Source organism: Leptodactylus fuscus, chromosome 6, assembly GCF_031893055.1.
Source record: "Leptodactylus fuscus isolate aLepFus1 chromosome 6, aLepFus1.hap2, whole genome shotgun sequence".
Classification (NCBI taxonomy): Eukaryota; Metazoa; Chordata; class Amphibia; order Anura; family Leptodactylidae; genus Leptodactylus; species Leptodactylus fuscus.
Window position 1 is genome coordinate 142,784,227 of NC_134270.1, and position 18,069 is coordinate 142,802,295.

The 18,069-nt window shown below is 45.3% G+C and overlaps 1 protein-coding gene across 1 annotated transcript in view; it reads right to left on the reverse strand.

Annotated features, from left to right (window-relative positions):
- Positions 1-18,069, reverse strand: part of LOC142208784 (protein-glutamine gamma-glutamyltransferase E-like) — a 48,736-nt gene extending 30,667 nt beyond the window's left edge. The window contains exons 1-4 of the mRNA XM_075277490.1: positions 18,012-18,069; positions 9,542-9,715; positions 7,630-7,857; positions 5,808-5,926 (exon numbers count right to left, since the gene is read on the reverse strand). Of these exons, the coding sequence (XP_075133591.1) occupies positions 5,808-5,926; positions 7,630-7,857; positions 9,542-9,715; positions 18,012-18,030 (540 nt within the window). The 5' untranslated portion in view covers positions 18,031-18,069. The remainder of the gene's footprint in view (positions 1-5,807; positions 5,927-7,629; positions 7,858-9,541; positions 9,716-18,011) is intronic.

Below are 18,069 nucleotides of genomic sequence, written 5' to 3' on the forward strand. Positions count from 1 at the left end.
AGATTGACCCCAGCTACGAGTTGGAAACGTTGCAGCACTGGCGTTGGTAGACGTCAGCAGGCTGTGCTGAAGCTGATCAGCTTGGGGGACAGACAGCACACTGCCTCCGAGGTGAGGGATGCCCTCCTCGATGAGACGGCAATATGGTTTGAGCCGCTGCACCTGGGCCCAGGCATGGTCGTTTGTGATAACGGCCGGAACCTGGTAGCAGCTCTGGAGCTTGCCGGACTCCAACATGTTCCATGCCTGGCCCACGTCTTCAACCTAGTGGTGCAACGTTTCCTAAAGAGCTACCCCAATGTTCCAGAGCTACTGGTGAAAGTGCGGCGCATGTGCGCCCACTTTCGCAAGTCGACAGTAGCCGCTGCTAGCTTAAAATCTCTCCAGCAACGCCTGCATGTGCCACAACACCGGCTTTTGTGTGACGTCCCCACACGCTGGAACTCAACGTTTCAGATGTTGAATAGAGTGGTTGAGCAGCAGAGACCTTTGATGGAATACCAGCTACAAAACCCTAGGGTGCCACTAAGTCAGCTGCCTCAGTTTCACATCCATGAGTGGCCATGGATGAGAGACCTTTGTGACATCCTACGGGTCTTTGAGGAGTCCACAAGGAGGGTGAGCTCTGAGGATGCGATGGTGAGCCTTACAATCCCGCTCTTGTGTGTTCTGAGAGAATCCCTGATTGACATCAGGGATAACTCAGATCACACAGAGGAGTTAGGGATAGCATCCGATCCGTCACAGCTGGAGAGTAGGTCCACACATCTGTCCGCTTCACTGCGTTTAATGGAGGAGGAGGAGGAGGAGGAGGAGGAGGAGGAAGAAGAGTTGTCCGATGATGTGATGGTGATACAGGAGGCTTCCGGGCAACTTCGAATCGTCCCATTGTTGCAGCGCTAAAGGGTAGACATGGAGGATGAGGAGGAAATGGAGATTGAACTTTCCGGTGGGGCCAGAGGAGTCATGCCAACTAACACTGTGGCAGACATGGCTGAGTTCATGTTGGGGTGCTTTACAACCGACAAGCGTATTGTCAAAATCATGGAGGACAACCAGTACTGGATCTTTGCTATCCTTGACCCCCGGTATAAAAACAACATCTCGTCTTTTATTCCGGTAGAGGGGAGGGCCAATCGCATCAATGCTTGCCACAGGCAATTGGTGCAGAATATGATGGAGATGTTTCCAGCATGTGACGTTGGCGGCAGGGAGGGCAGTTCCTCCAGTAGGCAACCAAGTTCTCACCGGTCCACACAAACGAGGGGCACACTGTCTAAGGTCTGGGACACCTTGATGGCACCCCCTCGCCAAAGTGCCGCCACGGAGGGTCCTAGTGTCACCAGGCGTGAGAAGTATAGGCGCATGTTGCGGGAATACCTTTCCGACCACAGCCCTGTCCTCTCCGACCCCTCTGCGCCCTACACGTATTGGGTGTCGAAGTTGGACCTGTGGCTTGAACTTGCCCTATATGCCTTGGAGGTGCTGTCCTGTCCTGCCGCCAGCGTCCTATCTGAGAGGGTGTTCAGTGCAGCCGGTGGCATCATCACTGACAAGCGCACTCGTCTGTCAGCTGAGAGTGCCGACCGGCTCACTTTGATAAAAATGAACCACCACTGGATAGAGCCTTCATTTTTGTGCCCACCTGTGTAAAGCACCCCAACATGAAACTCCATGTCTGTACTCAACCTCTCCAATTCCTCCGCATCCTCATACTCATCCACCATAAGCGTTGCACAATTCTGCTAATACTAGGCTCCCTCCACCCTGATTTCCCCCAACTCTGCTGGTTAGAGGCTCCCTCCACCCTGCTTTCCCACAACTCTGCTGGTTAGAGGCTCCCTCCACCCTGATTTCCACCAACTCTGCTGGTTAGAGGCTCCCTCCACCATGAATTGGTCCAAACTGGGCTGTTTAGCGGCTCCCTCCACCATGAATTGGTCCAAACTGGGGTTTTTAGAGGCTCCCTCCACCATGAATTGGTCCAAACTGGGCTGTTTAGAGGCTCCCTCCACCATGAATTGGTCCAAACTGGGGTTTTTAGAGGCTCTCTCCACCATGAATTGGTCCAAACTGGGCTGTTTAGAGGCTCCCTCCATCATGAATTGGTCCAAACTGGGGTTTTTAGAGGCTCCCTCCACCATGAATTGGTCCAAACTGGGGTTTTTAGAGGCTCCCTCCACCATGAATTGGTCCAAACTGGGCTGTTTAGAGGCTCCCTCCACCATGAATTGGTCCAAACTGGGGTTTTTAGAGGCTCCCTCCACCATGAATTTGCCCAAACTGGCCTGTTTAGAGGCTCCCTCCACCATGAATTGGTCCAAACTGGGGTTTTTAGAGGCTCTCTCCACCATGAATTGGTCCAAACTGGGCTGTTTAGAGGCTCCCTCCATCATGAATTGGTCCAAACTGGGGTTTTTAGAGGCTCCCTCCACCATGAATTGGTCCAAACTGGGCTGTTTAGAGGCTCCCTCCTCCATGAATTGGTCCAAACTGGGGTTTTTAGAGGCTCCCTCCACCATGAATTGGTCCAAACTGGGCTGTTTAGAGACTCCCTCCACCATGAATTGGTCCAAACTGGGGTTTTTAGAGGCTCCCTCCACCATGAATTGGTCCAAACTGGGCTGTTTAGAGGCTCCCTCCACCACGAATTGGTCCAAACTGGGGTTTTTAGAGGCTCCCTCCACCATGAATTGGTCCAAACTGGGCTGTTTAGAGGCTCCCTCCACCATGAATTTGCCCAAACTGGGCTGTTTAGAGGCTCCCTCCATCATGAATTGGTCCAAACTGGGGTTTTTAGAGGCTCCCTCCACCATGAATTGGTCCAAACTGGGGTTTTTAGAGGCTCCCTCCACCATGAATTGGTCCAAACTGGGGTTTTTAGAGGCTCCCTCCACCATGAATTGGTCCAAACTGGGCTGTTTAGAGGCTCCCTCCACCATGAATTTGTCCAAACTGGGGTTTTTAGAGGCTCCCTCCACCATGAATTGGTCCAAACTGGGCTGTTTAGAGGCTCCCTCCACCATGAATTGGTCCAAACTGGGGTTTTTAGAGGCTCCCTCCACCATGAATTGGTCCAAACTGGGCTGTTTAGAGGCTCCCTCCACCATGAATTTGCCCAAACTGGGCTGTTTAGAGGCTCCCTCCATCATGAATTGGTCCAAACTGGGGTTTTTAGAGGCTCCCTCCACCATGAATTGGTCCAAACTGGGGTTTTTAGAGGCTCCCTCCACCATGAATTGGTCCAAACTGGGGTTTTTAGAGGCTCCCTCCACCATGAATTGGTCCAAACTGGGCTGTTTAGAGGCTCCCTCCACCATGAATTTGTCCAAACTGGGGTTTTTAGAGGCTCCCTCCACCATGAATTGGTCCAAACTGGGCTGTTTAGAGGCTCCCTCCACCATGAATTTGCCCAAACTGGGCTGTTTAGAGGCTCCCTCCATCATGAATTGGTCCAAACTGGGGTTTTTAGAGGCTCCCTCCACCATGAATTGGTCCAAACTGGGGTTTTTAGAGGCTCCCTCCACCATGAATTGGTCCAAACTGGGGTTTTTAGAGGCTCCCTCCACCATGAATTGGTCCAAACTGGGCTGTTTAGAGGCTCCCTCCACCATGAATTTGTCCAAACTGGGGTTTTTAGAGGCTCCCTCCACCATGAATTGGTCCAAACTGGGCTGTTTAGAGGCTCCCTCCACCATGAATTGGTCCAAACTGGGGTTTTTAGAGGCTCCCTCCACCATGAATTGGTCCAAACTGGGCTGTTTAGAGGCTCCCTCCACCATGAATTTGCCCAAACTGGGCTGTTTAGAGGCTCCCTCCATCATGAATTGGTCCAAACTGGGGTTTTTAGAGGCTCCCTCCACCATGAATTGGTCCAAACTGGGGTTTTTAGAGGCTCCCTCCACCATGAATTGGTCCAAACTGGGGTTTTTAGAGGCTCCCTCCACCATGAATTGGTCCAAACTGGGCTGTTTAGAGGCTCCCTCCACCATGAATTTGTCCAAACTGGGGTTTTTAGAGGCTCCCTCCACCATGAATTGGTCCAAACTGGGCTGTTTAGAGGCTCCCTCCACCATGAATTTGCCCAAACTGGGCTGTTTAGAGGCTCCCTCCATCATGAATTGGTCCAAACTGGGGTTTTTAGAGGCTCCCTCCACCATGAATTGGTCCAAACTGGGGTTTTTAGAGGCTCCCTCCACCATGAATTGGTCCAAACTGGGGTTTTTAGAGGCTGCCTCCACCATGAATTGGTCCAAACTGGGGTTTTTAGAGGCTCCCTCCACCATGAATTGGTCCAAACTGGGCTGTTTAGAGGCTCCCTCCACCATGAATTTGTCCAAACTGGGGTTTTTAGAGGCTCCCTCCACCATGAATTGGTCCAAACTGGGCTGTTTAGAGGCTCCCTCCACCATGAATTTGCCCAAACTGGGCTGTTTAGAGGCTCCCTCCATCATGAATTGGTCCAAACTGGGGTTTTTAGAGGCTCCCTCCACCATGAATTGGTCCAAACTGGGGTTTTTAGAGGCTCCCTCCACCATGAATTGGTCTAAACTGGGGTTTTTAGAGGCTCCCTCCACCATGAATTGGTCCAAACTGGGCTGTTTAGAGGCTCCCTCCACCATGAATTGGTCCAAACTGGGGTTTTTAGAGGCTCCCTCCACCATGAATTGGTCCAAACTGGGCTGTTTAGAGGCTCCCTCCACCATGAATTTGCCCAAACTGGGCTGTTTAGAGGCTCCCTCCATCATGAATTGGTCCAAACTGGGGTTTTTAGAGGCTCCCTCCACCATGAATTGGTCCAAACTGGGGTTTTTAGAGGCTCCCTCCACCATGAATTGGTCCAAACTGGGGTTTTTAGAGGCTCCCTCCACCATGAATTGGTCCAAACTGGGGTTTTTAGAGGCTCCCTCCACCATGAATTTGCCCAAACTCTGCTGGTTAGAGGCTCAATCCACCCTGATTTTCAAAACAAATGTTGGTGCCAACCTCAACTTACTACAAGGGCCAAATTCACTGCTGGTGACAAGCTCTCCTCACTGCAAGTGCCAAATACACATGTTTCAAGGTGTTTTCCTACTGTCAGAGAGGTGGTATTGAGTGTGTAAAGTGTGTAGTTGTTAGGCTGTGATGTTGGGGTAATAGAGGGTCTTTGGTGTATTAGATGCCCCCAGACATGCTTCCCCTGCTGTCCCAGTGTCATTCCAGAGGTGTTGGCATCATTTCCTGGGTTGTCTTAGTGGACTTGGTGACCCTCCAGACACGGATTTGGGTTTCCCCCTTAACGAGTATCTGTTCCCCATAGACTATAATGGGGTTCGAAACCCGTTCGAACACACGAACATTGAGCGGCTGTTCGAATCGAATTTCGAACCTCGAACATTTTAGTGTTCGCTCATCTCTATTAATCACTATTGATAGCAAATTATAATAATGGGTTCCTGTCTTTTTATATCTATTTGACCAATCGGGGGAGTCCCTGCACTACCAAGTAGTCAATTTATTCATAGTGTTCATTTCCAGTACACATACAATTAGCATTTTCTGCTTAGTTAGCGCTCAGACGAGCAGGATTTTGTTTGACGTTACTTTGCCTGAAGTTAAGATTGTATTTTATTTTGCTCATTTTTGTGCCTGACATAAAGGTTTATTTATTTTGCTGTTTTTTCTTAAATAAACCGCTTTACTGCAAGATTTGTGTCCCTGTCTCTGCCTGGATTTGCACCATTGCTTCTACCTTCCCTACACTATATATGAAAATTGAAATCTGTTTGCTAGAATTTCTGTGAAATCTCAATTCTAGACTTTACCTGTGCAAAGTCCCAAGGCCTTGACCTTATACTGCTTGTATTGCCAGTGAAAATGACCCCCGTTTCATTCAGAACATATTCCTTTTTCTCATCTTCATTCTCCATGTATACTGGATCACCTGTGTTCAATGTAGAGCAAATAGATCAATGGAAAAAGCAATGAATAGTCTAGATGTACTTAATGCACAATGTGAAAGAGAGTCATCGGAACATCTGACGCTGCTCAGTTTGGTGTGGTGCAAATGAGACGCACAAACCCTCCTGTGGTGCACCAAATTGGCTAAAGAGGTTATTCGGTGGCCATCAATATTAGATCTGCGATAGGCCGACACCTGGGATCCCAAAAGATCACTGGTATCCAAAAAATCTGTAGTGGCAATTTAAGTATTGCAGTGCTGTCTTATAGATTTCAATGAGTGAGTGGAGAGGTGAGCAGTGCAGATCTCACATTGGTGGCCTATGTTAGAAACCAGATATCCCCATTAATGTGTTGTTTTGCTTATTTTTTTGGTCATCCTGCACCCGACCGTATTTTTGACCCTCAATTGTGGTTCCACAATTGCAGATCAAAGTATGGACACATGAATTATTATGGGCCCTTACACACAACTGCAGTATTATGGAGCAGGTCCTGTACCGGACAGTGAAAAGATACCAATCCGTGTGTTATCTGCGCCATTTTTACTGGCCCGTACACTGCACATAGTCGTGTGCAAGAGCCCTTACTATTGGATTGGGTTTGCTGAACATTTTTGTAATATCCTTTATTAACCTATTGTACTTTCTTGTAGCAGAAAACAAGTTCTAAAGTTCTCTCTAGCAACGCAATAATAAGTGTTACTAGGAAAGTCTATTGGCAGTACATGGTATTCTCATTTACCAGCCCTTTATGCTGCCTGGTGAGAAGTCAGCACTTGCTCTTCGCTCCCGGCGTATCTCCTACAGTAAGTGGCAGGCTTGACTAAACAGGCTTTATTACTTTTACAGTCCTGATGCCTATTTTATGCCAGGACTGAGGCTGACTCACTAACCTTAGGCAACCCTGCCCACTGATGCTGCTGACCTCCTTAAAGCCCCTACTTGGACTGTAGGGAGCACAGTAAGGAACATTTGGCCAATACAAGTTGTCCAGTCTCTGGACCAAACTATTTCCTTTACTAAAGAACTATGTAACATGGTATGACAACATTATATCAAAAGATTAAGGAATGGAGATTACTTGGTGCAGAGGTAGCATGTACTAAGTGGAAGGGCATGTACATGTTATGTCCCTTTAAAGGATTTTCCCATTGTAGACTCTTATAGGGTTCACGATCACAGCCAGCGCCGCACCTCTTCCGAGGCCCTATGCCAGGGCCTCGGAAGGGAGGCATTTTTGCCGACCTAAGCCAGTCCAGGACAAGCTGTCCTGGACTGGCTTAGCGTCACTGTGTCTGCAGCCCGACACGGGAAGCGAGCGGTGTATTGGGGCGGCCCTGCTGGACGCAGCGCTGCTACAGCAGCCGCCCCTCACACTCAGGCAGAGAGCAGGTCCTCTCCCTGCCTGCTCTCTGCCTGCGAACGTCGCTCGCTCCGCTCGGCCCCGCCCCTTTCCGATCGACCCCACCCCTTTCTTGTGACCCCACCCCCTCATCTCCGCCCCATCCTGGGGGGGGAAGGGGGTCATCTTTCTGACATCTGCTTCAGGCGGCAGAAAGCCCAGGTTCACCCCTGATCACAAGTATGGTTGTCTGTGCACCGATCTGTTCACTTCTATATACATTTATCTCACTACAGTGATTGCAATACCTAAAGCTAATACAAGTATAACACAGTACTGTACCTTTTTCCCAAGGGTTAAAGAGCACGTAGACATTTCCCAGGTTTTGTGAAGCAGTACTCCATCCACTAGTAAAGCTTAGTGTCATAGCATAACACCCAATGACTGCACTGACTGGGGCTGTGATGGTGACTGTCAAGGTGTTACTTTGCAAGGTACAGCTTGTCTTCCAAGTGGTTGTTTCATTGTTAGAACTTGGAATTTGAATGGGTAAATCCAAACTTATAGATCCTAGAAAAAGGGTTAGAGAAAAATGCTAAATGTACTTAATGAAATGAAATTCTTCTTGGCTTTAGGTTATGTAACCTTCCATGTGTGTAGTAGGTTCAAATCGTAACCTTCAGTGTGCAGATCCAGGCCATAACCTTCAATGTTAAACCCAGGCCATAACTTTCAGTGTGTAAACCCAAGCCATAAACTGCAATGTATAGACCCAGCCTGTAACCTTCAATATGTAGACCCAAGACATTACCTTAAATGTGTACACCCAAGCCATGAACTTCAATGATACCTTCATTACCTTCAGTGCGTAACCAATCCATTAACCTTTAAGGTCTGTTTACACTTTCAGGTTTTCAGATGCAGCCCCTGTTCTCTACACTTTTGTTCTCAATATGATTCACACCTTATTTTGATTTCTAAAATTGCATCTGAAAGCCTGAACAGGTAACCCCACCCGTAATGTGAAGACCCATGTCACTTCCCATGTGTAGACCCAAGCCATTACATTATATTACTCACACCATTACATTTATTGTACAGACCCAGGCCACTATTTTCATATGTAGACCAAGCCATTACCTTCAATGTGTAGACCCAGGCCCCTACTTCCATGTGTAGACCAAGCTATTACCTTAAATATATAGACTCAGTCCACTAATGAACACGTCGGAATAGCCTTAAGAAAGGCTATTTGTCTCCTACCTTTAGACGTGGTCTTCGCCGCTCTTGTGGTCTCCTACAAGAGCTTATCTTGCTCTTGTAGTTCTATAGAGGAGCATAGAGAGGCCACCCCAAAATGGCCGGCGGCCGGCTCCTGTATTGAACTGCAAGAGCGGCTACCCCAAAATGGCCGGCGGCTGGCTCCTGTATTGAACTGCAAGAGCGGCTACCCGAAAATGGCCGCCGGCCATTTTGGGGTAGCTGCTCTTGCAGTTCAATACAGGAGTCGGCCGCTGGCCATTTTGGGGTGGTCTCTCTATGCTCCTCTATAGAACTACAAGAGCAAGAGAAGCCAGAAGAGGCGGAGTTGCTGCAGAAGAAGGAGGCGGCACAGGAAAGAGCTCTCGGGCAGCAATGGGGATGCGCTAATCGGCCTTTCAGCGCTGGGGCCCGCCCTCATTGCTACGGAGAGCTCATTTGCATACTGGTTAAAACCGGTATTTCTACGGAACGGCGCGGCGGAGACCACGTCTAAAGGTAGGAGACGAATAGCCTTTCTTAAGGCTATTCCGATGTGTTCATTAGAAAAAAAGGTAGTTTAATGGTAGAATCCCTTTAAATATATAGACTCAGGCCACTACTTCCACGTGTAGACCAAGCCATTACCTTCATTGTGTAGACCCAGGCCACTGCTTCCATGTGTAGAGCAAGCTATTACCTTAAATATATAGACCCAGGCCACTTCTTCCATGTGTTAGACCCAAGCCATCACCTTCAATGTCTACACCCAGGCAACTACCTTCATATGTAGACCAAGCCATTACCTTCAATGAATAGACCCAGGCCAAGACTTCCATGTGTAGAGCAAGCGATTACCTTAAATATATAGACCCAGGCCACTACTTCCATGTGTAGACCAAGCCATAACCTTAAATATATAGATCCAGACCATATGAAGACAAATACCGAATATCAAAGACTTATGGATAAATCCGGTGTTATATACAGACATGTTTTATACTACTATTTTTACCTGTCACGAGATTTAATATGAGATTGTCTGAGGACTGAACAGGCCTGTTGAATTTTATGTCAATGCTGAATGGTTGTCCTCTCCTCACGATGAGATCTTTGTCGATGAAGCTATTGGTTCGGTGTGCAGCAGCATTTTTGCTTTGCTGCAGGTTTGTGCTTTCCAGCTGTAGGGCTAAACAGAGAAGCAACAGTTGTATATATAAGTGGTTTTACTACATGCATATACAGCAAATATGTGCAAAAGTTTTAGGCACGTACGGATAAACAATGCAAAGTAAGAATGCTTTTAGACATAGAAGGATTAATAGTTTATTTTTGCCAATTAACAAAATGAAATGAATGAAGACAAGAGACATGTAAATCACATCAATATTTGGTGTGACCTTTGCCCTTTGCCTTCCATCAGTTTTTCTCGGTACTTGTAGACATTTTTTGAAGGAACTAGGCAGGGAGGTTGTTTCTGCCATCTTGAAGAACTAAGCCCAGATCTTCTGTGGATGTAGGCTTGCTCCAATCCATCTGTCTCACCTTGTCATCCCAGACAGACTGGATGATGTTGCGATCAGGGGTTTTGTGGGGGCCATATCATCACTTCCAAGGCTCCTCCTCCAAAGAACCTGGAACCTGCACAGTACTGTATATCACCAACAAGAGAATCCCCATGTCATTGACCACTCTCTTAGACCTGGAGTATTGCCCATATTGTTCCTGTTACCAGGTCTGAAAAGCCCAATAACATACCTTTGTATGCGTGTTTATCCAAATGCAAATCAGGATATAATAGCCAAGTGTGCGGTAATACATTACATATAGCACACAGAAATCCTATCCCCAAAGAAACCAGTCCCACTTGTCTAGTGTTTGCATTAGCACTAAAAGTGCTTATATCTTTGGAATAGAAGAACAGATTTGGATTAGTAAAACACAAAAATGCTCAGGGTGACAGCACCTATCAGATAAGGAATGTCATTTCTATGGATGACGTGTCCTATTCAAAGGAACACTATGGCAAAGCATATACTCCAGGTCTAAGGGAGTGATGGATCCTTCTTTCTATCTATAGCAAAATATAGAAATAATCCCACTAAACAATTAGCTGCAAGCCCATGACATGTAAGTCCATGTAGGATATTTTCCATACTGCCCTACTTCCCTACAATTTCATATCAATCAATTCCCCACTATTGATAATAAAGGTAGGTGTCAGCTCTATAGGTGTCTGACTACTGAGAGCTATTATGAAAGGTGGTCCACAAGAGCCCCTGAGTGACCCTTGTAAGTTTATTAGTGGTGCTACTACTACATCTGGTGCACTGCAGGCCCCCTCAGCACTGCACCAGCCCAGGAGGTTAGCTGGAGGAATTGGTAGTGTTCCTAGTCACCATGACAAGTTCAAGTACTACTACTCCCAGCCTCGACGCTTACTCTAACGGGTTATGAAAGTTACATTTACTATTAGAAAAATCTGATTAATAACACAGGCTGAGATGGAGAATTGAATTTTCTTGACAGCTGCCATCTTTGTCAGCACAGTGCCTGTCCAGCTATGTCATGTCTGACAGTCTTGTCCTGTTTCATTGGAGGGATGGTATGTGTCGTGTGTCCTGTTTCTCAATTCAATAACTATGGGTCTGATGGAAAAGAACAATAAAAGATGGAACTACAAACAAGTGCTGCCATTAAGGGTATTTATTAGTCTACAAGTAGGGTTGAGCGATCAGGATTGGAAAAGTTCGGATCCCGATCGGCGATTGAGGAAATTTCATGATCGCGATTGGCTGGAAAATGATCGGAAATCGGATTTTAAAATTGATCCTGAAATCTCAAGATTGGCTCACCCCTATCTACAAATCAGTACGGTGACAATAAAATACTGTATAATAAAAGGCAACATGTTTCTGCAGCAGAACCTTTAACCATGGACTGCATGGTGGCTTAGTGGCTAGCCTTGCAACGCTGGAGCTCTGGCTTCAAATCCTGCCAAGGACAACACCTGCAAGGAGTTTGTGTGTTTTCCACGTGTTTGTGAGGGTCTTCTCCCACCCTCCAAAGACATACTGATAGGGAATGTAGCTTGTGACACCTATATGGCATATTGACTGTAAAGGGCTGTGGAAAATGATGGTGCTATATAAGTATGCATAATAAATATTATGTATTCTAAGAGTCAAGGACAAAATAATTATATGTTGTTCCTATCATCAAGTCCTTACACGCAGGTAACTGTAAGCGCCATAAATTATATAACATGGTAATACCATAACAACTAAACCCAAAGCAAGACTGATCTATAATTACAATGTAAGAAATAACTGGATAGAATATGTCCTAATGATTCCAACATTCAATAGCAGAGAGGGGTATGTGCCCCGGGTACTGCTAATCGGGGGGGGGGGGGGGGGGGCATCAACAAGCCACTGTTATGTATTTTGGTACAAAATAAGGGCAATGAAATGCACTTTTGCCCCAGTTAATGGAAAGTCTAGCTACAACTCTGTACAAAGGAACATGGAGCTGACTTATTGACACTGATGCGTTGTCATAAATCAGGTGCATCCTTCTCCATGCTGACATTGATATCTCACATCATTTAAACCAAAGAACTGCTTTATATGAAGATGTCAATGGCCTAACCCTCACCACACCACTTTGAAGAAAGTTACATGCAAAAGCCATGATAGATCAGTTTTTTTTTTTTTTATGTAGATTGTGAGCCCCATATAGGGACCACAATGTAATTTTGTTTTCCCTATCAGTATGTCTTTGTAGGATGGGAGGAAATCCATGCAAACACAGGGAGAACATATAAACTCCTTGCAAATGTTGTTCCTGGTGGGATTTGAACCCAGGACTCCAGCACTGCAAGGCTGCAGTGCTAACCACTGAGCCACCGTGTTGCATGATAGATTAGTTCTATGGTGCATTCAATGGGGTTTGTTACGACTGCCATATTCAATGCCAGTCTTCATATATTGTGCACCTTGCCCCATCATAGTTTAGGGGCACTCTCCACCTATCTGTGCACCCAACTGGTGTTCAAAGCATAATAGACGTGCCTCACTATGTTCTGTTGCTTGACAGCGCCACCATAAGGGAAATAAGGCACTTCATGGTTCCCACTAAAGTCCCACTTAGTCCTAGAGGGGAGGACCAGAATATGGGTTCTTCTCCCCCTCACCTATTTATTAGACGATGATACAACGATATTAGTCATAGCATTAAATTCATCTGCCGATTGAACAGATTAAGATCATTATTTTCAATGTATGGACACTAAACAATATGGGAACAAGCTGCTTATTAAGCAGAATATCACGAATATGGCTTCTTCTAGGTGTGTCCTTGACATGTCTGGATTTATATGAAGGAAAGCAAGAATAAATTATAAATTAGGATTAGATTATTACTTCTGTATCCACTCCTAGAATTATTAGTTATGTAACCGAGGAGAACAAACATTACATTTGCTTTGAGATTCATATAGCAGAAACTTGTGCAGGATGTAAATGGAGCTGAAGCATCTGTTGCCATCCAAGAGTCCTGAGGGTACAGATGAACTTCTCTATGTTGCAATCATTTGGGATTGCTTGCTTACATCTTTCAGTTTTTGGCTTTGGGCACACCAAAACTTGTTAAATAGTTCCAGGTGTTCATATTTGGGAGTTCACAGAACATGCTGGGAAAGGTTGCTTTCCCACAGAAGTTGCAAAGACAGGACCAAAAGCTATGAAATGTGTTTGTGGTGAGATCGGTGTATTTCAATAGGAACCATCTAGATGATGAACCCTGAAGGGTAAGCACCACAAGTCCAGAGGTTATACATAGTGCCCCAAAATCTTGCCCCATATAGACTTGTTTATCTGGGTCAATGTAGGCAGCAGTTTGAGACCCAGAAAAAGATGCTAATGGCTCCACAATATACCGCATATATATGTCACTAAGATAAACCAGTCTACCTTTGCCCAGGACTTGACCATCCATCAAGGCAGCAGCTTCAAAATTTCCTTGAAAATTCCTTAACTTAAAGGGATTCTACCATTAAAGCAACTTTTTTTCTAATTACCACGTCAGAATAGCCTTAAGAAAGGCTATTCGTCTCCTACCTTTAGATGTGGTCTCCGTCGCGCCGTTCCTTAGAAATACCGGTACTTACTGGTATGCTAATGAGGTCTCGTCAGCAATGGGGACGTCCTTCTTCTTCATCTGCCTCCTCCCCTTGTCTGTTGTCTTCTTTCTTTGTCATGTCTGACGCCTGCACAGTCGGCTCTGAGACCCTGTTAGAGCTGACTGCGCATGCTCAGTAAGGTCCGTACAGCCCTCCGACGCCTGGATGAGTTCACTCGCGCGTCGGAGGGCTGTACGGACCTTACCGAGCATGCGCAGTCGGCTCTAACAGGATCTCGCTGTCAGAGCCGACTGCGCAGGCGTCAGACATGACGAAGAAAGAAGACAACAGACAAGGGGAGGAGGCAGATGAAGAAGGACGTCCCCATTGCTGACGAGACCTCATTAGCATACCGGTAAGTACCGGTATTTCTAAGGAACGGCGCGACGGAGAGCACATCTAAAGGTAGGAGATGAATAGCCTTTCTTAAGGCTATTCCAACGTGGTAATTAGAAAAAAAGTTGCTTTAATGGTAGAATCCCTTTAAGTGTAGCTGGGCCTCACAGATTCTATTTCTCCAAACTCTATCTTTCTAGATAAAATCTGGCACATAATTTGTTCCATATGGGGTTAAAAAATGGGAAGAGTTGAGTTCCCAGGACAGTATATTAGTCTTCACCCATCACCAGTGCTCCTTCATCCACAGTAATGAACCTCTTGAGGATGGATCCCACTAGTATTGGGACAAAGAAGTAGACCCATTTGGCTATGATCAGCATTTTTCAGGGTCTTCTTGTAGAACCAGAGCAGTGTATAGGTTCCCTATAGCTGTAGGGGTACAGGACTCAAACAATTTTTTCCTTTGTTCTCTCTGATCAGTTAAGCTCTCTAACCCCATGGACCCCCAACAAACAAAATACCTAACATGTAACATGTTGACATATGACATTTCAGAAAGTTTGTGCAAATTGTACAATTTCTTCCTTGTACAACTTTTCCTCTAAATCATTAGCCATGCCCCATCTGTATGTTTTAACAGCATTCGCATTTCCTGTTCCTTCTCTGTCAGGGCACAGTATTGTCCACAACCTGTCCGGGCACACAAGCTTCCCACCATTCATATCCCTGTTGGTGACCCTACATAGTAATCATGCTCACTTTTGTCCCCCACAGAATCTTTCATTGACTATATGTTATACAGTTCTGCTACGTTTGGCATTGAATGGGGTGATTTACCCATTTCCGACAGTGGAAGGCTGTGTATCATAAATCTTCTCCAGCAGAGCACCAGAGGACAAGGGTTCAAGATTTACAATGCATCAGAGGAAATCAGAAAGGAGATCAAAGAAGTTTTTCCAGCCCTAGTATGGTGAGGGTGACTTAGGCTTCTTTGGCTTCTGGACCCAGTCTCACCTGCAGCCACTGAAACCATATAGTTATGCCAATGACGTGAAGTTTTCCTTAGGCATAGTGTCTTTTCTCTACAGTACAATCCAAGATATTGTCTTGACATGCTTTTATGGGTGGTAATAATGCTTTAGGATGGTTATTATGAGCTTGCACTGACAAAATGGAAAGGCTGAACTGGAATCACTTTTAGACCTGCTTCGCAACTTTTCTAGCATGTTCATCACTTGAGCGTCATTTATGAGGGACCGATCCCTTCTTGATGTAGAAACCATTGCACATGAGAGATATCTAAAGTAATTCAAAGTAAAGGACTAGGCAAATGGAAAAATAGACCAATGCTATAGCTGAAATGTCCAAAGTAAACTCTCTAAAAGACCACCTACTTTAGAAGACCACCCCTTAATCCTATTAGTGTTCGTGTGTTTGGATGTTTGTTCCTCAATCACGCAAAAAGGGCTGAATGGATTTGCCTGAAATTTGCCACATACATAGATTTCAACCTCAATTAAAACATAGGACTCTTTTTATCTCAGGAAATCACATGGCTTCACAACCACTATGAGCGAATTTATGTTCATACTAGACTAAAGGACCCTTGATGACATCATCACAGATCCTTGAGATGTTCTCGGATAGGATCACTCTATTGTGTGGGCGGAGCTACATGCTATTTTGTGGGCAGGGCTATATAGTATTGAACCAGATAGTGTGGAAGCTGCTGAAAATGGAGTCTCATGGAAGGTCATGAGAGTATAGAACATGCAGTTTGTGTGTGGGCAAGAGGAGTATATGGGGTGTAGAGTTTGTGTGAGTAAGATGGGGGTATGTGGTGTTCAGGCTCTGCTGAAGGAGGAGGGGAGAACTGTGGCAAATTTTAGCAACATCCGTTCCCCCGTTTCTAACACAGAAGCTGCTCAGACACTGACATAAGAAAACCCCTGTAATCCAAATTGCCAGATGTATCAGAGCTTAGGCAGAGCTGTAGCACATCTGGTTATGCTGTCTATATGCAGAGATGTAGATACAGCTGGGTATGCTGTGCATATGTGCATATGCAAAGATGTAGCAGAGCCGAGACGTGGAAGCAGGTGGTTCATAGACAGCAGCAATAGGCTAAATATAAGCGGATCATCGCCAACAACAACACGCAGATGAAGTTGCGGGCAGAGGCTAGTATATCATAAAATTACATATATACTAGGCCCTGACATTCTGAATAAATAGCCGAATAATAGATTGACGTCACAGCAACCAGTGGATATTAACAAGTGAAGGTCTGGTCACAGGAGGAGAGCAGGAACAGGTATACCATACAGTATATGGAACCAGTGCACTTGCACACAGGGCCCTGCTGGCAAGGAGGGCCACTGCTACTTTAGAAAATGAGTGGTACTTCCCACTTGCTATGCTTGGTGTTTTCTACAAAGCTATGAATTATGTCATCTGGGGCATTATTATGATGTCATCAGGTAAGCGGTTTGGAAGCTAGGGGTTAAAATATTCTTGCACAGACCCTCTTCTATTGATGTCACCAGCCTAGTATTCTGAGCCAGACCCCATCATTCAGGATATCAATAGGATTTCCATACTACATGAGAGAAATCCAAAGTAATTCAAAAGAAAGGACTAGACAAATAGTTGTAATCAATTACATGAAATAACCAAAAGAACCTCTATATAAAAGCAAATACACAAGTGCTGTACATTCATTTCTACTGATGTACTGCCTGGTCACAATCGCTGGTCTCCACGCTGTGCCTGAGCAATATGGTTCCAGGCTTGTAGATTCCTGTGAAGGGGTATTCTGCTTCTGTTACTCCTATTTTGACGTCTGCCTTTATGCTCAATTTTGAGCCTATTCTGCCTGCCCTGACCTCTGCCTGATAACGGTGTTGACTCTGAGCTTACCCTGAGTCCTTCAACTTGACTTATCCACAGACCTCAAGTCTGCCTGCCTCTTTGGTGCTACACATTGACATCTCTTGACTTACGTGGCTCATTAACCACTGAACTGATACTACTGTTAAAGGTAGGAACTTGGTAGATCCCTGCAGTGAAGTCCAGTGTGGAAACCAGGTGGGTCACAATACCCTTAGAAATATCCCCAAATCAGTTCAGTAGCACAGTGGGTCCACAATGTAGGAAGGTGTCTGAGCCATAAGGTTCCTAGCTATAGTTGTAATTTATTACTGTTACTTTGATTTTCTGTGTTCTGACCTATGACTGTTTCCTCAATTCTGAAGAAATATCCAGATCCATTTATGGGGGTTGAAGTCCATACTTGCTGTGTTACACTAATAAGGCCAGGGACATAACTAATACCTTATGGGTCCTGGTAAAAACTTGCTATTATATAACGGGGCACCGGTATTATAGGTAGCACATGGTAAGTGGGGACACTGTTATCTGTTTTGCATTGGGGTAACACTCACATCCTTAGTGACAGTCTAGGGTAATGAATGAGCTAATGCAAAAATTCCTAGTGATCTAAGGATCAAAGCGGTCCTTTTATATTCTTGGTTAAAGAATACATTGAAATTAACATCCCCGATGGCCTAGGATAGTAAAGGGATTAAAATATGCATCTTTGGTTTTCTAGAAAACTGAAGAGCCTTCCTAGTAGCATAGATCAAAAAGGGATTAATATTCATGGGCTGGAGCAGTGAAAGGGTCTATATTGGGATTTATGATGGTCTACTTCATTTCTTGGACCCTCACCAATATGATTTTCTGATATGTCTTAAAAACTAGAAAATCTTTATATCCAGTAATCCTTCACAAAGTATTGTCCATGGCCATGTAGTTATACATTATATGTTTGGAATAGATTTGACTGGTTTAGCCTTCCAAGGTGTAATCCTTCATGTAATCCAACAAGCATTAAGATTTAGCTCCTTTGAAGAATCATAATAGGCTTAAAGAGAAGGTAAGCTAAGAAAATACACAGACGTACCTGACAGCCTTCCTCCCATGACTGTGTTCGAATGGTGAGATGATCTATTGACTGCTCC